Source organism: Schistocerca serialis, chromosome 3, assembly GCF_023864345.2.
Source record: "Schistocerca serialis cubense isolate TAMUIC-IGC-003099 chromosome 3, iqSchSeri2.2, whole genome shotgun sequence".
Lineage (NCBI taxonomy): Eukaryota > Metazoa > Arthropoda > Insecta > Orthoptera > Acrididae > Schistocerca > Schistocerca serialis.
In genome coordinates, this window is record NC_064640.1 from 481,520,230 (window position 1) to 481,543,694 (window position 23,465).

Consider the following 23,465-nt stretch of genomic DNA (forward strand, 5'->3'; position numbering starts at 1 on the left):
ATGTGCCTAAGAGTATCTATCTCTTACTTCAATGGGTTACACTACAGGAAAGACATTGTGTATGATTGTTAGGGTTATTCTCAAAATTCTAATAGGTTGAAAACCAGGTAAAAATAGCATATTACCTGAGGCCCCCCTTCCAGCACACATTTGGACCACAGTCACAAAAATTAGAAAAAATATTCTACTCACCATATAGCAGAGATGCTGAGTCGCGATAGGCACAACAAAAAGATTCACACAATTATAGCTTTCGGGCATTAAGGCCTTTGTCAGCAATAGACACACATACACACACACATTCATACAAACGCAACTTGTACACACGTCTGCAGTCTCAGATGTGTGGTTTCATTTATCTGAGACTGCAAGCAATAATTGTGTGAATCTTTTTGTTGTGTCTATTGCGACTCAGCATCTCTGCTGTATGGTGAGTAGCAACTTTCCTTCTCTAATATTGTTACATTCCATCCTGGATTTTCCATTGTATGAGAAAAAATATTCTGATATCTAATCTGAAGATAAAGCAGAGACATCAGTGTATCATGGTTAGCATCAACATCTTTTCAATCCTCTGCACATATGGCATGCTATAAAAATGTGATGGGCACAGCCTCTTACAAGCAACAAATAAATACTCAGGCATGGTTCACCAGCACTCACTGCAATACACTGAATTAAGTATCCAGTAACAGGACACTTATTTGTTTATTTAGTTAATTTTGTGTGTGCAGTCATCAGTGTGATGGCTTTTGCAAACATCAAATACTTATAGGTTATAATATTATTCATAGTAATTGCAAGACTCAATAATGCTTATAAAAATACATTACAATCCTTATGCATATTAGTACAACAAGAATCATTAGTTTATAGCTTTCTGCAAATTCTGTGTTTTATACAGTAGTCTTGTTGAGTCATAAAAACACTTGAAATATGTCTAGCTTGCATATACATTATATTACAATACATCAGTGGAATTTTAATTTTTCCATTTTTAAAGTTGTTAAATAAAACAGACACTTTTCAGTTAAAAAAATTAGTTTTGATTCAAACTGTTTTTGGTTACTAGTTTTCAGAGACTATGGCAGCTTATTATACCCTATCAGTCCATCAATGTATGGGCTCTGGTCTGTCATTTTTGATGTAGGTCTTTGTTGGACCTGATAGTGTTGTTATGTGTATCACTATATTGAATTATTTCAATCTTCTGGGAGGCAAAAGAGTAATTAATTTATAGAGGTGCAAAGAACTGATGATGAAATATTTATGTTGTATGGAAATTTCACAGCAAGAATATTTATAGCCCAGTCCATGTATAATATTTAACCCTCTTTTTTGTAGCAGCAGAACTCTGTTAAGGTGTATGTGTACAGCACAACAGTAGCTATGATAGTGATAGTTTGTTCTATAGTACACAATGTGCAGTGGGTGGGTGGGCAATATTTTGGACAGCTGGCTAAAATGATACAGGCCATTGCTGAATTTACTACACACAGCATTAACATGAGTCATCTATCAAAGGTTTGAGCCCTGATGGACACCTAGGAATTTACAACTTTTTATGCCTTCTGCCCCATTACCCCATTATCCTGCATACATAAATTGTTGATGAATGCTATGAGCTGCCAGCTGAAAACATTATCATCTGGCTTTTACTTACAGCAACCTTTAGTCCTTCAGCATGGAAATGTGTAATTAGTTCTGTTCCTCACACTCTTTGTCATAAAATAAAACTGAGGTGTCCACAGAATAATTTACAATGTGCAAGTTTAAGGGATGTACAGCGTCATTAATGTACATTATCAAAAGAAAAGAGCAAAGAACTGAACCTTGAAGGATTCTTTGTATTACTACTTTGCTTGTGGATTTGAAAGTTAAAACCTTACTGTCAATTTGATATTTAAATTTGATATGCTGTCTCTGATTCAACAGCAACATAGATAGAAGTTTCATTGATACATCACTGATATTATATGCCTGTGGTTTTTTTTAAAAGAAGCTCATGGTTTTCTGATTCAAAAGCTTTTCTAAGGTCTAAGAATGTTCCAGCAGTGCACATACCCAGTTCTTTGTTACTGTATACTTCATGGAAGAAACTGATAACAGCAGTGACCACTGTAAGATCTGTCCTAAATCCATGCTATGATTCGGTAAACGTTTGACATGTTGAGAACAGGTATGTATGTTGGGATAGGTTAAGTGTTTTAGATACTTTGCTGAATGTGCAGATTAATAACATCAGACTATAATTTGGTTGCTTCCCTTCTTATGGACTGTCTGAATTTCACTTATTTTTAAGGTACTTTGGTCTATATTTTTACAGGTACTATGATTAATAAAATAGGTAAGTGGTTCAGTGATTTCATTTGCACATTTCTTTAATGCTCAAGATACATGCACATCAAGATGAGCAATTGCTCTTAAGCTTTTTTGTTGTGTTAAATACCTCCTGATAATTCCCCTCCACCAATTCAAGCCCTACAAAGTGTGTGATATTATTTGGTGTCTCAGCCTATAGTTCAAAAATTGGAACTGGTTGGTCAAAAGGAGAGACAAAATGCTTATTGAACAAATTATATTATGCGTTTGCATCTTTTGCTAGGTGGTCTTCATGTCTAATATTGACTGCTTCAATTCACACGTTGCTGGTTGTTTTACAATGTTTATTAATGTGTTGGCTGAATGCTCTATTGTATTATTGTTTATCTCTTTCTTCAAGAGGAAAAGGTCTACGTTATAGATTTTTTGGTTTGATTGTACTTTTCCTCTTAATATATGTAGTTTTATTTCATAGTTTACCTTAACTTAATTAGACAAGATGCAAGTCACAGTCTAGTAATACGTTCAACAAGGCAGTTTATTAGTACCCTGGACATTTATTGTGAAGGGCAGCAGTAATCAAAATGCATCAACGGGCTTCTATACCAAGAAAGACTATTAAAAAAGTTTCAAGAACAATTTTTAATGGTGACTCTGTGTATATTGCTCACATAGGGATCATGAGAATAAAATTAGAATAACTACTTTCAAACAATTATTCTCCACATTCTCCATATCTGAATGGAACAGGAAGAAACCCTGATAACTGGTACAATGGGACATACCCTCTGTCATGCACCTCATGGTGGATTGCAGAGTATAGATGTAGATGTAAATGTAGATATAAAATTAATCCCAGTGAGTTTCTGATCCTTTAGCATTGTAAATGGTGTCCCATATGTTGCCTGCTCATTTAGTTTTTAAGTTACTACTCAGAATCTACTCCCGCTCAAGTATTTTAGCTGCTTTTGGTACAACAAAACTAAGTACTCTAACAACTTACAATAGTAATCTGAGCAATGAAAACAAGCTCTTCAACAATTAAGATTGTCTCTTACAATTTTTTTGACAACTGTATAATCTATTTTACTGGAGCTTGACTCTGTTGTCTGAGTGTAAGGGTTTACTGTATTTGTGAGATTATATGGGGACACAATCAATGGTCACAGATGTTTCTCTTCACAGTGTCCCCACAAATTTAATACATCCATCAGTTTCAGGTTGGTTATACTATGAAATTTTGTGTCAATATTTAGGTCTCCAACTATACTACAGTCAGTGGTGCCTGTCTGCCTAATTAAGTCTATCAAGACATTATCACACATCAGTCTTTGGTGGGCAGTACATTACAGTAACTTTATTTTCAGCTAATCCACTTGAACGAGCACTTCTGTGGACCACAACATCAGCTATTTCAGTTGTTTTTTCTTCTGTTGTCTTCTGTTCAAGAAATGAGAGTGTGTTAAATGTAAAATGATCACTAACAAATATTGCTACCTCGACGTCTTTGTGCTGTTGCCTGCAGTAACTAGCTGCTAATACATAACAATCTAACCTGTGATACTCAGTTTCATAGACTTTCAGTTCATGTTCTGTTATTACTAATAGGTGTGGTCAATGCTCATTCATAAACATTTGCGGAAAATTGACCTTATTTCCAAGATATTGCACATTTGGGTGTATTATCCTAAGAGATACTAACCTTTTTTGTTTATCTTTCATTCTTTGTAAATCATAACATTTTGGGATAAGGGATTCTGAATCAGTGGAATTATTACACAGGTCTATCACACTGCACTGCAGTGATAGTTTATTCACTTCTAAGCCTGTTCTGCAACATCTGAATGGGGTTTCTTTAGATCCAGAATGTTTATGTCAACACTTTTGTGTTGCTATTTGTGCTTAAAAAAATTGTTCATTATAGTCTAGGATGATTGGCTCCATGGTTTTATGCCATTCATCACACTGTTCCATCATCTGGTTCCCTAACTTGGGCTTTCCATTTATATTTGAGTGAAGTCTGCACCTGGTATGTTCTTCATGCTTCATTTTCCTTATGTCTGGTAGGTGCACATGATTTAATTTTTTAAACAGATTCTGTAGCTCAGTATTGTACTGCTCAATTTCTCTATTAACACACAACCACTGAGGGAGATCATGTTACAGTGATATATTTATTATTGTTACATTTGTGTTGTGTAGTTTTGGCAACAACTTCCTGTACCCTCAGAGTGCTGACTTGCTTTCATTTTTGTAAATTTCATTTGGCACTGCCTATGATTACAGTGTTATTATATGGCTTGGTGACCACATTCCATTAATACTATCATAAATAACAATATAGTTGTGATGAGGAAAGTTCCCTCTATGTAATGATGTTTTAAATATGGTTTGGATTTGTGAAAACAATGGTTGGACCTGTAATAGCAGAAGCTGTTGTTACTCGCTGATCTTTCAAACTGGCACCATGCAGTTACGCGCATCCTCTACGTGCGGCGCTGTCTGCCAGCCACGCAGCAGTAACGCCACCTAAGCGGCCAGCCAGCCAGCGGCCGCTACACTCGGACTCAGTTATGATTTGACTGTTAAAGTGACACACATCTTACTCTGTTTACTTGATCTGTGACTTCCATGTCTTGTGTCATCCTTGAAATATATTTGTTCAACTTGAAGTTATAACAATTGGCGACGGGGTAGTGAATTTTTCTTTTTCATCGTTGACCCACTGCTCGGCCTAAGTTTTTTCGGGCTCGGCCCATTCCTGTGGCCCGTGATAAGTTCAAACAGGAACTGGATCATCTCACTGCTTCAGGGGTCTTGCTTCCTGTCACTTCCAGTGAGTGGTCCTCTCCTGTCATTGTCATTGCTAAGCCAAATGGTGATATTCATCTCTGTGGCGATTTCAAAGCCACTGTAAATGCTCAATGCCTTATCGACACTTACCCTATGCCTCGATCTGAAGAATTGTTCACTAAACTTGCTGGAGGCCAGTCTTTTTCTAAACTTGACCTGTCAGAAGCTTATCATCAACTTCCTCTTGACGCTGCTTCCTGGCAGTTTCTGGTCCTTAACACGCCTTTTGGCCTCTTTCAATACCAACGCTTGCCATTCGGGGTTGCTAGCGCCCCTGCTTTCTTTCAGCAATTCTTGGAACAATTATTGCTCCCTGTCCCTGGGTGTATAAATTACATGGACGACATTGTTGTCACTGGCTCCACCACTGAAGAACGTCTACAGAATCTCCGCACACTTTTTCATGTCTTACAGACTGCCAGTCTTAAGTGTAATCTTCAGATATCAAAATTTTTTCAGGCATCTATCAGGTACTTGGGGTTTCAACTCTCTCGGGATGGTATTCGTCCACTTCAGCAAACTGTCGCTGTGATCGATGCCCTTCCTCGCCCTACATCTGTTAAGGAACTGCAGGCCTTCTTGGGGAAAATGGCATACTATCACAGGTTTTTATCATCTGCTTCGATGACTCAGCCGTTGCATCGCCTGTTGCATAAAAACGTGCCTTTTCACTGGTCCGTGTCATGCGATGCGGCTTTCCAGAAATTGAAGACTATGCTGAAACGGGCCTCGTGCCTGGCTACTTATCAACCTGGCCAACATCTTGTTCTTGCCATGGACCCCTCTCAATATGGGGTTGGAGCAGTCCTTGCGCACTGTTTTTTTGATGGTCCTGAACAACACATTGCTTATGCCTCCAAAACGCTCACGGATGCCCAACAAAAGTATTCTCAAATTGAAAAAGAAGCTTCGGCCATTTTTTATGCTCTTCATAAGTTTGGTGTTTTTATCTATGGATCCAAATTTCATCTTGTTACGGATCACAAACCACTTGTTTCCTTGTTTCATCCATCAACATCACTTCCCGACTAGGGTGCACACCGCCTCCAGCGTTGGGCTCTTTACTTGTCTTGTTTCAATTATGAGATTCATTTCTGGCCGACGGCTCAACATGCGAATGCTGATGCACTGTCTCACCTTCCCATGGGTCCTGATCTGGCATTCGATAGGTGTATACTTTTGTGTTTCCACCTGGATGTTACCGAGCAGCGGGTTGTGGACGGGTTCCCCATCACCGGGGACAGGCTGGCGGCTGCTACGGGGTCTGACCCTACCCTCTCCCAGGTTTTACGCTGTATTCAGAAGGGTTGGCCAGATCGTCCATCCGCTAAGACTTCTGATCCGTTGCAGAACTACTATGCTTTTCATTACCGCCTCATGGCTTTCCACCAAAAATGCTTCACTGCATGTTGTGGTACCTGCGTCTTTGCATGCTTTGGTCTTGTGCCTCCTTCACCAAGGGCACTGGGGTGTCTCTCGCACAAAATCTCTGACGCGCTGTCATGTGTACTGGCCTGGCATCGACTCTGAAACTGCACACATGGTCGCTGCCTGCGGCCCTTGTGCGTCACAGGCCGCTGCCCCAAAGTCATCTTTGTCACTGTGGCCTTTGCCTGAGAAGCCCTGGGAGCATATTCATCCTGACTTCATGGGACCTTTTTAGGTACTTATTGGCTTCTTGTTATTGACGCCTACTCTAACTTTCCTTTCATTGTCCGTTGCACGTGGCCAGGACTCCATTTTGGCTGCCTGTCATATCCCCGTACCCATACAAGGTCGCCGGCGGTGAACCAGAGTAAGATGTGTGTCACTTTAACAGTCAAATCATAACTGAGTCCGAGTGTAGCGGCCGCTGGCTGGCTGGCCACTTAGGTGGCGTTACTGCTGCATGGCTGGCAGACAGCGACGCATGTAGAGGATGCGCGTAACTGTATGGTGGCACTTTGGAAGATCGGCGAGTCACAACAGCTTCTACCACCGTGGCGATCACCAATGCTCTAGCTCGCATTTTCTCTTTGGAAGGCCTTCCCTCTACCCTTGTTACTGATAATTGCCCGCAATTTGCCTCTTCCGATTTTGCGGATTTTTGTGCCCATCACGGCGTCATGCATGTCACGGCCCCTCTGTTCCATCCACAGTCAAACGGTGAGGCTGAACAACTGGTCTGCACATTTAAGGCTCAGATGAGGAAACTCCTGACTTCTTCTGCTGCTGATGATGTGCTTCTCCAATTTCTGGCTTCTTACCATTTCACCCCCATGGCCGACCACAGCCCGGCTGAGCTCTTACATGGCCGACAGCCCTGATGCTACTTCATCTTCTGCGGCCTTCCACCTCACGGCCTTTGCTTGGCTGGTTCACCTCTGGCGACCTTGTATGGGTACGGGGATATGGCAGGTGGCCAAAATGGAGTCCTGGCCACATCTTACGACACCGTGGCTGACGCCTGTATGAAGTGCAGACGGACATGAGTGTTGCAGTGCATCATTCGGACCAGCTTCGGCCTCGTGTGCAGGCAACGCCTGTTCCGGATGCCGCTACACCACCTTCGGCTATACCAGACGCTCATGATCCTGGAATCTCTCATTACTCACAACACAGTCCTCTCACCATCATATCGGTGCCAGCAGAAGAACTGACGCCGACGGGAGACGTGCCCATGCAGGTACCAGATGACCATCATCGGTCGGAGCAACTCTACTCACCCCCTTCTCCTACAGATGCGGACACATCGCCCACGTCTTCTGTTATAGCAACCGGACTTGCCACAACGGACAGACTGGTGCACGGGGCCCCAGCAGATTCGACCCCCACGTCTCCTGTCATCTCATTCTAAAAACTGACTGTGGCTTTTTGCAAATGGTTCTGGAAAGCTGCCAAATCACCATCTGAAAGGTTGTTGATGATGTTGGCACATCATTTGGCTATTTCAACTAAAAATGATGTTGCATAGACATATATAGACATCAATCAGGAATTGCTGAATGAAGTCAACAATGATGCAGAACTTCTAAATAAGGTTATACTAGGTGATGAAACATGGGTATACAGGTATGACATTGAAACCACAGCCCAATCACCCCAATGGATACTGCCTGAAGAGCCAAAAGAGCCAAAACTGAAAAAAATTCCACAAGTTTGATCACATGTGAAGGGTCTTGTCAGTGTTTTCTTCAGTTACAATGGGATAATGCATCATGAGCTTCTGCCTTATGGTTGTACAGTCAATCAGGAATATTACATGGAAGCTACGTGCCATTTGCATGAAGCAATCTGACAAAAATGATCAGAATTGTGGCAGCACTACTTGTACAAACTGCAATGCAATAATGCTCCCACTCACACCTCAATGCTTGTTCATGATTTTTTGGCAAATAACAAAACTGTTACGTTGCTTCTGCCATCATATTTACCAGATATTGTCCCCTGTGACTTCTTTCTATTTCTGAGGCTGAAGAGAACCATGGGAGGATGTTGTTTTGCAACCACTGACAAGATAAACATAAAATTGGTAAATGAGCTGAAGTGCATTCTAGATGTGCTTCCAAGATTGGAAAAAGTACTGGCACAAGTGTATTATATCTGAGGGGGATTGCAAAAAGGGGACAAATGTGATACTGAAGAATAAATAATGATTCTTAAAAAAAAAAAAAACAGAAATTCCCATTACTTTTTGATCACATCTTGTAAGTGTATTGAATTTGAACTCTAATATTGCTTGTAGTTAAATCAAGAGTACCAACTAATATCCTCAGTTTAAACACATTTAAGTTGTTCAGTTTTTGAGTCGATGAGCAAAAGTCCTCGGTATTAACTGTGATTCTGTTTGTTGTTTCAGACAGGTTGTCTATCAAGTGCAAGCTATTTTTTGAACCTGGATGTAGGTGTACAAAAGATTTCCAGGTGTATATCTTGGTAAAATAATCAGTGTAACCATGTATTTGCCAAGCACAGCCAATGCTATTCATCATGCTTCAACATGAAATCAGAAGTTACAAAAGCTTGATGTTAATACATCTGTGTCAACTAACTAGTGGGCAACACTTAAAGTGACAACAACAAAAAATCAAATGGAACTAATAGGATATGTTGAGATATCAAGTCAACAGTCAATGTCCAGCCTAACATAGATCCTAACCTGATACAGTGACCAGAGTAATAACTGGAATAATTAGACAGGGGCCAGTACTTTCAAAAATTTAGCTTGCTATTGAATATTTGCTGCATTCTTTAAATGATAAATCTTTCAGATTTCATGTGCTGAAATCACTGTATGGGATGTATAACTAATTGCCACTGAGAGTGGTCATCACTTCGACAGTATCTCAAAGAAATCTCAAGCAGCAATCCAAAATACTTTCAATTGCATATATTATCTTGATGATGTCAATGTAATGTAGTCTACTTGAGAACAGCATACAGTTAGACTTCAAGCACTGTACGCATACTTGCAAGAAAATGAGTTGCAGGTTCTTCAAGCCAAGCACTAAGTACTTATGATACATTTAATATAAGAACTCACACAAGCCTATATCAGAGCATGTAAAAGCTATTCATAATGTAAGAGAAATAGTATTTCCTGGGAAAAATAAATTACTATGCAGATTTATACCACAAGCAGCTCAGTTTGTGCAGCCTTAAAATCAGGTTTGACCAAAAAGCATACAATTCATATGGTCAAGTGCATGCCACCAAACATTTCTGCAACTATAAAAGTGTATTTGATCTCTATGTCTAGCAACATTAGTATCTGACAAGTATCTCACAGAAAACAACTGTCAAATAAATAGGCAGATGGCATGGGGCAGCCAATAATGTCTGCATCAAAAGAGCTTAGAGCAGCTCAGTGAAAATATTCACAAGTAGGAAAGAGGCATTCAGTTATCGAGTGTGGAAACTTCACAGGTACCTCTACAGTACACAGTTTCAGTTGATCATAGAACAGAAACCCCAGCTGATTACCCATTTTGGATCACTTTCCTAGGAAAAAACAGCTCAGTGGCTGCAAAAGTGACCTTATACTTAAGTAACTACAACTATGAGATTAATTACTGGCCCTTGACACAGCATGTAAATGTAGATGTCCTATCTCATCTGCCTGTGGAGCTGATCAGAGCATTTATCAAAAATGAGGCAATGCATTTTGCACTTGACAGAAACCTACACCAAACCCTAGATGAGTGACCTATTACTATTTATGAGATAGCAACAGTTATCGAGCAGGACCCACTACTTCATGGAGTGTAGTCATCGATATAGTGGGGCTGGACAGAGCAGCTACCAGACGAGACACCCCCATCTACAATGGACATTCATTTCATGGTAACAAGGAGAATAGCCAAGGAAGAATGTCAGGTTGCAATCTCACCCTCACCTTGCCCCTGGATCCTCCTGTTGCAATACATGCTGTTCTGAGGGATGACCAGAATGATGAGGCCAGAATGATACTGTCTTTACATGGCAAAGTAGACTCTGTGATTGCACGCACTGCAACGCTTGAACCAAAGACCTACTGATCCTGTCACAATGTTTCTCTTCCTAGCCACAACATGAGCATTCTTGGAATTTGTTGCTCCATTGCCATGGCCTAGATGATTATTATAGTTGGATACACTCTCAAATTTCCCATATGTAGTATGGATATCAAACATTATAGCTACACTCAAGATCTGCGCTATAGCCATTTATTTCATAATAATATGTGCTCCACACCATTGTGACTGATAATAGACCTTAGTTTGTGGCCACCACGTTGAAGATGTTTTGTCAATGTAACAGCCAGAACACCACATCACCACCCAACTTCATGCAGTCTTGACTTCTGAGACTGAGTAGTTGGTCAGGAGGTTTAATATGTAAATGCAGGAAACTATGCTACCAGTTCTGCCTGAGGAAGTATTCAGCAGCTTCGTTGATACAGACCACACTACTCCCGTTAAAGGGTTTAGCTTGCGTAAAAATCTGGACAGGCACAGACACAGTGCAGTGCTTGATCTTCTATGCCCAACACGGCGAACATGGAGCCCCTGAATATATACATCAGCTTGTGTAGACCTACACCACCTGTCTGCACACCCATGATCTTGCAGCTGCAGCCTTACAGTCTGCACCCCTTCCATGAGCAGTAGGTACAATTGCAGGCCTATACAGAAATGAGATGATGTTAATGGAGACAGAATCCTGTCTGTCCTATGACATGTCCTGTACCCACCTTGCTGAACGTGGGTGCATATAGTTCAGCATATTCTGAAAATTCCATTTTCAATGCAACTGGCTGGATATGACACCTGCATGCTGGAGGAAATGGATGTGAAGGTTGGTACCATTCCTCTTTCCTCATGTCATTGATCCTAACACCACCCTGGCCACTTCTGTTCATGAGCACCAATTAAAAGGGGGAGGAATTTAATCTCATGTGACTGATGAAAAGGCAGACATGTTAGCGGTATAGAAGTTGCAGTCTTTGAGCTCCATCTGTGTGAGATGCACTAGGCAAGTAAGATGGCCACAGCTTCTCACAAACAGTCAATAAATAAGTGGATGGACACAGCTCACAGACAACCAGTGCAGTTGTCATGAATAAAGCCTGCAGTAATGCGACATTTGAGTACCTGTATTATGATGTGGCACTCTCTGACTTTTTACGTATAAGGATTTGTGTATTGGCATTGTGGATGTTGACTTGTGATTACTTTGGCTTCATCTTAGTTTACAATCAGGTTATCAATTCACTTTGTGAATCTTCACACCATTTTAATGACTCTCTGTGTCCCTTTAGGGTTCTACATTAGCCCAGCTACAAAGAACAGTGACATCCAGGTTTTTGCAATTATCAATAGTGGCCATGCCTGACAACATAATTCCTATTCCTACAATTGTTCTTTGTGCACACCACCTGTAAATAGAATGGGAAGGAGGGAATATGATACTGGAACCCTTGCACCCTCTGTCACACACCACTCGGTGACCTATGGTGTAAAGACATATATACAGCAAGGGAGCCATCAGAAAACACAGAAATTTGTTGTCAAAAGTTAGGATATTTCTAGCAAAATATTGTATTTTTGATGCACTTTTTTGTCTTTATATTTAAGTGTCTGTACCATATAAAATGTGTAAGCCAGAAGGAAACTCATGTTTGTCATGAGCACTGAATAACATCAAGACTGATAGACAGCCAAGTCAAGGTCCAGAGCTGGGTCAGTATCAGTATAGAGGCTAGGCATGATTTGAAACAACAAATACGGCATACTGTATGAGACAGAGCCACAGCAGCTTGCATAGCCCACCTCTGCTGGCACTCTTCTCTCATGAGCTGCAGCATCTCTTGTCATGTATTGATATCCTCCACTGGTGGGGATAGTAAAATCTTAACATGTTGTTAAGGAACTATTAGAAATCTTTATATTTCTGAAATTATGTTGTGTCTATGGTTCTCTGCCAAAACACACTACAAAACTTTCTTACTTTTACATGAAATATAACAAAACTAGAGTGGTAATTTTGTTAGTTTGCATTTAAAACATTGTAATATTTTGAACATGGTTATGCTTCAGCAGTTAGACATCAGTAAATGAATCTGAAGAAACCAACCGGTTGCAACAAATGGTGGTTTTATTCAACCTTTGATCATGGTATCAATGGATGTAAACCCATCTTCTTCAGGAATACACGTAATCAGAAGATGATGTAACAGCAATAACTACAAACCTGGAAACTTGCATGTCTGAACTGTGTTAAACAGAGACTAGATTCCCACAAAGGGATGGGAATATTAAATATATCATAAAACATAACCAAAAGAATAAAAACTAGTACTTACTAAAATTTCACATTGGGAAAACACTGAATAATGAAGCATTCTTACATTTATCCAATGAAAATATGCTGTCAGTGCATATCACTGTATACATAATTAAATATGCTGGCTCCTATGATCAGGGCTTGTCAAGTAAGAATAGTTAAAATCCAGAAATAAAACCAATCAAATAAAATGTCTGTTCATGTAATGTGATGCACACTGACTGACAAGAAATGGAGAGTGTGAACACCAGAAAAAACAAGGTAAGTGGCACATGTGCTTCAAACCTATACTTGTATAAAATCTTCATATGGTTGCCAGTAGTCTCTGTGAGTTGCTCATTCCTCACTACTCTAATATACATTATTTTCCATACATGTTCATTTGCCCCATTTTATATTTTGTGAAGACATTCATTTTACCCAATCTTGTTACTGTATGTTTTGCTCAATGTGATGACCAAAGAACTAATCTCCTTCATCATCATGTACATTTATTACAGCATGTTCATGCACTAACTTTATTATTGTTCATATGATAATGTACTTGTGGTCTTATGAGAGTTTTAATGTAAGTCACCATATTTATCAATGTTCTCTCACAGTCCCCCCCCCCCCCCTCCCCCAATGCGTTTCCACTTATTGACCACTTATGCTGCAAGAGTATTTTGATCTCAACCTATCTTGTTTTCCTGGTGTCCACGCTCTCCATTTCTTGTCAGTCGGCATGCATCTCATAATATGATCTGACATTTTATTTGACTGGTTTTATTTTGAGGTTTTAAGTATTCTTATTTGACAAACCCTGATCATAGGGGCCAGCACATTTTATAATGTATACAATGATGTGCTCTGACAGCATATTTTCGTTAGACAAATGTCAAATCGCTTCATTATTTGGTGTTTTTCCATTGCGAAATTTTAGTAAGCTCTAGTTTTTAGTCTTTTGGTAATATTTTATTATTTACGTGATATTTCCACCCCTTTGTGGGGCTCAAGACTCCATATGACACATAATTTTGACATGCATGCTTCCAGGTTTGTAGTTATTGCTGTTGCATTGTCTTCAACTTACGTGTATTTCTTAAGATGACGGTTTTATATCTGTTGAAATCAGGATCAGAAGTTGAATAAAACCACAATTTCTTGCAGCTGGTTGGCTGCTTTGGATTCATTTACTAAAACATTATAGGTTATATATTTAAACACATCAGTAAGATTTACTGCAAATCTTGAAATGTCTATCAGTGTTAGCAAAACCAAATTAAAAATAAAAGAAAACTTTCAACTGCAAAGAGAAAGTCAAGAAACTACATGCACTGTTGATTTTCTGTATCCTAAAGCATCCTTAGATGGAAAATATGTTCAAAATCTGAATAGAATAATAACTACAGCTAGAAGACTTCCATCAAAGGAGACAAATATGGGTTCTTCAAACATAAATAAACATGAACTTACTTTCTCTGAAGAAAGGCTGTCATTTTTTTATTCCTTCTCATAAATAGAACATACTGTCTGTGGACCCAAACATAAGCTGCTCCGCCCAGACCACATAGTGCCCTGTCAATTAAACAGAAATATTTTATAGGATCAATGGCAAGAAAAATTAAATTAAAGCTCACATGTGGTTCTCATGAAGTACAGTAAAGGATCTGCAATAATTTTAACAGTTGTTATGATGAACAGGAAAATATAATTAGATCAATTAATCTGCAAAAGACAAACCAATCAGAAACAGAATTAAATATATTATGTGGATATTAATGGATCAATCAATAAACCTTCAGCTGTGTTCACTGAAACATTTGGAGAATCCTTACAAGATATTATAAAAAACATTACAAGTGCAACCACGTATCTCAGTTAAACGTATTTAGCATCCTTGTATCTCATCATATAAAATGATATAAGATTCACTGTACATAATATTATATAGATCATAGTACATCAAAAAGTCTTACATTTACATGTTGACTAATAAAATATTCTTATGTGTAATATGAAACCACATATGACATTATTGGGCTAATACATAAGTTTGTAGTGTTTTTCCATGTGATTAATAAACATAACAGATACACATAACAGAGACTTTCATCATTAATTATGTATTCTCACTCATTATTTGAAACAGTCTGCCAATGCTAGCATAACTTTTCCATTCCCCAACTGTAGAAAACATGTGGTGCTGAGGTGAAGAACTCATCAGGCCATGTTTGGAGTGCATCTTCATCTGGAAAGGAAGTTGCTTGATGGTTGTTTGGCAGAGAGCAGAAAGGGTTAAAATCTGAGGGCACAAGGTCTGGTGAATACAATGGGCATGAAATGACTTCTCAACCAAACTCCTGTAAAATGTGTTTTGTCAGTCTCACAGAACGTGGGTAGGCATTATCATGGAGTAGCAGCACTTCATGTTATCATCTTGGTCATTGTTCTTGGATTGCTTCTGCAAGATGTCTCAGATGATTGACAACAAATGTCAGCAGTGATGATTACACTTCGGGGAAACAATTCATAGCACATCACACCATCGCTGTTCCACCAGATGCATAACATCATCTTTTGTGTATGCAGACAGGTCTTTGTAAAGGAAGTTGCTGCTTTGTTTGGGGTCAACCATTGCTTTCTTTTCCTTATGTTAGCATAAAGACACCATTTCTCATCACCAGTAATGATAAGGATAGGAATGGCCAGCTTTGTTCATGAACCAATTGATGATGAGCAAGCAGAGATACACATTTGCCCACTTGCTGATTTTTGTAATTTAGGCTTAGAGCATGTGATACCTGTACACCTGATTTTTGAACCTCTCCACTGCAAGTAAATGTCATGCAAGGAATCATCACAGCTCATCACATTTGCCAGTTCTCGAGTACACTAATGCGGATCGTTGCGGATTAATGTGTTTAAACAATATTCATAAAACATCAAAGGTCTTCCTCAAAGCAGAGACTCACTAATGTCAAGACAATCCTCCTTAAAAAGAGAAAACATTTTTCTTGCCATGCTCCAACCAGTGGCATAATACCCACACACAGTGCAAATGTTTCTGGCTGACTTAACTGCTGTCACCCCTCTACTGAACTCAAGCAGAAGAATATTTCAGAAATGTTCCGATTTCACCACTTGGCAATCCATTTTCTAGTGTCCACAGCTCCACTCATTATCTTCAAATGACAAAATGACAATATTTAAACTCAAATATCATCAGTGACCTACACTACTGGACATTAAAACTGCTACACCAAGAAGAAATGTAGATGATAAACGGATATTCATTGGACAAATATATTATACTAGAACTGACATGTGATTACATTTTCGCGCAATGTGGGTGCATAGATCCTGAGAAATCAGTACCCAGAACAACCACCTCTGGCCGTAATAACGGCCTTGATATGCCTGGGCATTGAGCCAAACAGAGCTTGGATGGCACGCACAGGTACAGCTGCCCATGCAGCTTCAACATGATACCACAGTTCATCAAGAGTAGTGACTGACGTATTGTGATGAGCCAGTTGCTCGGCCACCATTGACCAAATGTTTTCAATTGATGAGAGATCTGGAGAATGTGGTGGCCAGGGCAGCAGTCGAACATTTTCTGTATCCAGAAAGGCCCGTACAGGACCTGCAACATGTGGTCGTGCATTATCTTGCCGAAATGTAGTGTTTCGCAGGGATCGAATCAAGGGTAGAGCCATGGGTTGTAACACATCTGAAATGTACCATCCACTGTTCAAAGTGCGTCAATGCGATCAAGAGGTGACTGAGACGTGTAACCAATGGCACCCCATACCATCACGCCGGTTGATATACCAGTATGGCGATGACGAGTACATGCTTCCAATGTGCGTTCACCGCGATGTCACCAAACACGGATGCAACCATCATGATGCTGTAAACAAAACCTGGATTCATTCGAAAAAATGATGTTTTGCCATTCGTGCACCCTGGTTCATCATTGAGTACAACATCGCAGGCGCTCCTGTCTGTGATGCAGCATCAAGGGTAACCGCAGCCATGGTCTCCAAGCTGATAGTCCATGCTGCTGCAAACATCGTTGAACTAATCGTGCAGATGGTTGTTGTCTTGCAAACGTCCCCATCTGCTGACTCAGGGATCAAGACATGGCTGCATGAGCCATTACAGCCACGCAGATAAGATGCCTGTCATCTCAACTGCTAGTGATACGAGGCCGTTGGGATCCAGCACGGCATTCCGTATTACCCTCCTGAACCCACGGATTCCATATTCTGCTAACAGTCATTGTATCTTGACCAACACAAGCAGCAATCTTGCGATATGATAAACTGCAATTGCGATAGGCTAGAATCTGACCTTTATCAAAGCTGGAAATGTGATGGCATGCATTTCTCCTCTTTACACGTGGCATCGCAACAACGTTTCACCAGGCAACGCTGGTCAACTGCAGTTTGTGTATGAGAAATTGATTGGAAACTTTCCTCATGTCAGCACATTGTAGGTGTCGCCACCTTGTGTGAATGCTCTGAAAAGGTAATCATTCGCATATCACAGCATTTCGTGTCTGTAGCATGTCATCTTCATGGTGTGCGCAACTTTAATGGCCAGTAGTGTATAAATATAAAATGAAAATTGATAAATAAACTCACAACAACTGGAATTCTAACATGCAAAATAAAAATGCTATGAGCTTATGTTCCAACATAGTACACAGATAATAGTGCATGAAAAAAATTACTGTTAATGTTGGCTAATAAACTACTCGTAACACTATGTATAACATTAAACCATACATATAAGAAGTCAGAATATACTAATTTAGAATAGTAAAAGGAGTTTTATTATGTCTGTGCAAATACAATTTATTTTCTTAAATGAGCACTTCAGTTCACTATAAAGAAATAAGATGCCCTACTACACCCAAGCACCGAAGAAACTGGTATAGGCATGTGTATACAAATACAGAGATATGTAAAAAGGCAAAATATGGTGCTGTGGTCAGCAATGCCAACATAAGACAAGTATCTGGTACAGTTGTTACATCAGCTACTGCTGCTACAATGGCAGATTATTAAGATTTAAGTGAGTTACAACATGGTGTTATGGTCAGCATATGAGTGATGGGACACAGCATCTCCAAGGTAGTGATGAAGTGGGGATTTTCCCATACAACCATACCACGAGTGTGCTGTGAATATGAGAAATCTGGTAAAACATCAAATCTCCAACTTCGCTGCTGCCACAAAAAGACCCTGCAAGAAAGGAACCCATGACAACTGAATAGAATCATTCAACATGACAGAAGTGCAACCCTTCTGCAAATTGCTGCAGATTCCAATGCTCGGCCATCAACAAGTGTCAGCATATGAACCATTCAATGAAACATCATCAATATGGGCCCACTCGTGTACTCGTGATGACAGCATCACACAAAGCTATATGCCTCATCTGGGCCTGTCAACACTGGCATTAGACTGTGGATGAGTGGAAACATGTTGCCTGGGTGGACAAGTCTCATTTCCAATTGTATAGAGCTGATGGATGTATACGGGGATGGAGAAAACCTCACGAATCCATGGACGCTACATGTCAGCATAGGACTGTTCAAGCTGGCAGAGGATCTGTAATGGTGGGCAGGGAGGGGGGGGGGGGGTGCAGTTGGAGTGATATGGGACTCCTGATATGTCTAGATATGACTCTGACAGGTGACATGTACGTAAGCATCCTGTCTGATCCCCTGCATCCATTCATGTCCAGTGTGCATTCTGAAGGACTTGGGCAGTTCCACAAGGATAATGTGACACCCCACATGTCCAGAATTGATACAGAGAGGCTCTAGAAACACTCTTCTGAGTCGTAACACTTCCACTGGCCATCAAACCCCCCAGACATGAACATTATTGAGCATACCTTGGATGCCTTGCAACGTGCTGTTCTGAAGAGATCTCCACCCCCTCGTACTCTTGCAGATTTATGGACAGCCTTGCAGGATTTATATTGTCAGTTCCCTTCAGCACTATTTCAGACATTAGTCAAATCCCTGCCACATCACGTTGCAGCACTTCTGGGTGCTCACGGGGGCCCTACACGATATTAGACAGGTGTACTAGTTCCTTTGGTTCTTCCTTGTATCATTGCTGATGATTAAAGTGTTCCTTGATACTATAACAGCTCTTGCTCATTAGCATTTTGAATTTGTTTTTATATATTTGAAATTCCAACATGTCTTTTTTATTTCCTTTAGTAGTACACTAAGCATAATTTTTGGCTGACAAAGAGCACTTTCTTGACACATGACTTTTGTGTGCATTTCTCTATGAACGTCATCTCTATTTCTTGTTTTGCAGCTACTGACTTGACTGTTTAACATGGAAAGCTCCATTTGGTCCTTCAGGAAACATATACTTCCATAAATATAAATACATGGTAGGGGCTCGCTTTTATGTTCTTTAAAAAATTCTTACATTTTTAACTATATGTCAAACCTCTGACTATTCTTTTGCTCCCTTTCAAAGCATATTTGGGGAGACTAATATTCACCCAAAACATGATGTCCAATCTTAATGTGTTATACATAAGTGCACAGTTAGATCATAACACAGCATCAGTACTACAGGAATTTTTAAGCAGCCTAAGATATAAAAATATTAACTTAATTATTTGTTCAATAAGTCTGCACATTTCTCCAACCATAAATGTTCATCAAGCCATAGACCTAAAATTTAGTGTTTGGTGGGTGGTTGCGTGGGGGGTGGGGGGGGGGAGGGGAAGAGTTGCTCTCCCTTACGCTGCTGAAGTGAAGTTCTACTGTTAGGCTGGTTCCTAGTTTGTTTCCCATAAGGGTGATGTGTACCCAAATTGTTTTTCGTCATTTACGATTCATCTTTTATTTCTAAACCATGTGTTTGCTTTTCAGTAGCTGCTGTGACTCTCTTGTAGGTCAGCTTCATTCATAGCTATAGCAATCAGACATGTGATGGAAGATACATACGTCAAACCAGGAGGACATTTGACACCAGATACAAGGAACATGTAAGAGCATGGAAGTATAGGACAAATCATTCAACTTTTGCAGAACACTTACACCAACACCAACATAAAATTACAACCAGAGTCACAGACATGGAAATCATATGGATAAACAACAACAAAAAACACTTCCTCACCTTACAAGAGAACTACCACATCCAAAAAAACCATAACAGGAAAGAAACAACTCAAAAATGATCAGATCAAATTGGCAAACCACATACTCTTTAAACTGATTGGCCACTTAATATAACATTAAAAGTACACATATACCCACAGGCTCCATTTACCACCAGCATTTCCTCCCAGATCTATCCCATAATTACTGTCCAGGCCATCCCTGTTGTTCCTCCCCCATTTCATAAGTTGGAAACACTCACAATGTGAACAAGAACAAAGGAATAGGCATAAAAACTGTGGCAGTGATGAATGAAAAACAGTTAAAAAGTCAATTATAAATAGTGCAGGGCAGGAAATAATGCAAAATGCCAAAAACTGCAGATGTGAAATGAAGCCTGCCGACACCAACCACTGCTAGCAAGAGGGGAAGGAGCAGGTTATGTAAAGAAACACCTTAAGTAGCTTGCAGACCAACTTTATACAAAAAAATGCTGTTTTTAACCTAAATGAATCAAAAAATAAATGTACAAATGTGTGTATCCAATTTACAGAATACCACAGAAGATGTTTTGTAAATAAAAGTGAAACACGACAGGTGTAATTCTTTTTAGTTACACAGCAATCAGCTCAAGACAGATAACCCATAATAACAGAGAAAACATGCAAATCATGAAAGGCAAATGTTAGTAGAAATTTGTGCAGCTGCAAAAAGATTGATGGGTGAAGCATACAACAACTACCATCATTATACTTTAGCAAAAGATCTTGCTGAGAACTCAAGAAATTTCTGGTCCTACATAAATTCGCTAAGCGGGTCTAAGGGTTCTATCCAGTCACTTGTTGACCAGTATAGTGAGGCAGTATAAGATAGCAAAAGGAAAGCTGAAGTTCTGAATCTTGCATTTAAGAAATTGTTCACACAGGAGAATTATACCAGCATAACATCATTTGATCATCACACACACTCCAGTATGAAGGACATAGTAATAAGCATCCATGCCATAGAGAAAAAAACTGAAAGAGTTGAAAGAAAATAATTTGCCAGGTTGGAATAGAATAACAATTTGGTTTTAAAAGGAGTACTCTATGGCAATGGCCTCTTACTTAGCTTGCATTTATCATGAATCATGCAGCACAGAGCTCCAAGTGACTTGGGAAAGGTGCAGTTGACTTCTGTATATAAGAAAGGTAAAATAATGGAGCCACAAAATTACATACCAATATCCTTAATAGCAGACTGCTGCAGAATTATTGAACATATTCTCATTTCGAAAATAATAAATTTGCCTGCGACAGAAAAGCCGTCCATGAACTGGCATGGTTTTAGAAATCATCACTCATGTGAAACTCTGGTTGCCCTTTTTTCACATGATATCCTGTGAACCATTTAAGAAGGGCAAGAGGCAGATCCTATATTCCTAGATTTCAGAAAGTCATTTGACATGGTGCCCCACTGCAGACTGTTAGATTAGATTAGATTAATACTAGTTCCATGGATCATGAATACAATATTTCGTAATGATGTGGAACAAGTCGAATTTTCTAATACATGACATAATTAGGTTAATTTAACAACATACTTAAGTTAAGATAACAACTTTATTTTTTTGTGTTTTTTGTTTTTCTTTATTTTTTATTTTTATTTTTATTTTTTTTATTTTTTAAATATTTTTTTTCTTTTTTTTCTTAATTTATATCTAAAAATTCCTCTATGGAGTAGAAGGAGTTGTCATTCAGAAATTCTTTTAATTTCTTCTTAAATACTTGTTGATTATCTGTCAGACTTTTGATACTATTTGGTAAGTGACCAAAGACTTTAGTGCCAGTATAATTCACCCCTTTCTGTGCCAAAGTTAGATTTAATCTTGAATAGTGAAGATCATCCTTTCTCCTAGTATTGTAGTTATGCACACTGCTATTACTTTTGAATTGGGTTTGGTTGTTAATAACAAATTTCATAAGAGAGTATATATACTGAGAAGCTACTGTGAATATCCCTAGATCCTTAAATAAATGTCTGCAGGATGATCTTGGGTGGACTCCAGCTATTATTCTGATTACACGCTTTTGTGCAATAAATACTTTATTCCTCAGTGATGAATTCCCCCAAAATATGATGCCATATGAAAGCAATGAGTGAAAATAGGCGTAGTAAGCTAATTTACTAAGATGTTTATCACCAAAATTTGCAATGACCCTTATTGCATAAGTAGCTGAACTCAAACGTTTCAGCAGATCATCAATGTGTTTCTTCCAATTTAATCTCTCATCAATGGACACACCTAAAAATTTGGAATATTCTACCTTAGCTATATGCTTCTGATTAAGGTCTATATTTATTAATGGTGTCATACCATTCCCTGTACGGAACTGTATGTACTGTGTCTTATCAAAATTCAGTGAGAGTCCGTTTACAAGGAACCACTTAGTAATTTTCTGAAAGACAGTATTGACAATTTCATCAGTTAATTCTTGTTTGTCAGGTGTGATTACTATACTTGTATCATCAGCAAAGAGAACTAACTTTGCCTCTTCATGAATATAGAATGGCAAGTCGTTAATATATAATAAGAACAACAAAGAACCCAAGACTGACCCTTGTGGAACCCCATTCTTGATAGTTCCCCAGTTTGAGGAATGTGCTGATCTTTGCATGTTACGAGAACTATTTATTTCAACTTTCTGCACTCTCCCAGTTAGTTACGAATTAAACCATTTGTGCACTGTCCCCCTCACGCCACAATACTTGAGCTTGTCTAGCAGACTTTCATGATTTACACAATCAAAAGGCTTTGAGAGATCACAAAAAATCCCAATGGGTGGTGTTCGGTTATTCAGATCATTCAAAATTTGACTGGTGAAAGCATATATGGCATTTTCTGTTGAAAAACCTTTCTGGAAACCAAACTGACATTTTGTTAGTACTTCATTTTTACAGATATGTGAAGCTACTCTTGAATACATTACTTTCTCAAAAATTTTGGATAAAGCTGTTAGAAGGGAGATTGGACGGTAATTGTTGACATCAGATCTATCCCCCTTTTTATGCAAAGGTATAACAATAGCATATTTTAGTCTATCAGGGAAAATGCCCTGTTCCAGAGAGCTATTACACAGGTGGCTGAGAATCTTACTTATCTGTTGAGAACAAGCTTTTAGTATTTTGCTGGAAATGCCATCAATTCCATGTGAGTTTTTGCTTTTAAGCAAGTTTATTATTTTCCTAATTTCAGAGGGAGAAGTGGGTGAGATTTCAATTGTATCAAATTGCATAGGTATGGACTCTTCCATTAACAGCCTAGCATCTTCTAATGAACGCCTGGATCCTACTATATCCACAACATTTAGAAAATGATTAT

At 39.1% G+C, this 23,465-nt stretch overlaps 1 protein-coding gene across 3 annotated transcripts in view; it reads right to left on the minus strand.

Annotated features, from left to right (window-relative positions):
• LOC126470370 (chloride channel protein 2) overlaps positions 1 to 23,465 on the minus strand; it is a 516,483-nt gene that overhangs the window by 118,273 nt on the left and 374,745 nt on the right. For all 3 annotated transcript variants that reach the window (XM_050098184.1, XM_050098185.1, XM_050098187.1), the window contains exon 8: positions 14,434 to 14,535. In XM_050098184.1, coding sequence (XP_049954141.1) covers positions 14,434 to 14,535 — 102 coding nt within the window. The remainder of the gene's footprint in view (positions 1 to 14,433; positions 14,536 to 23,465) is intronic.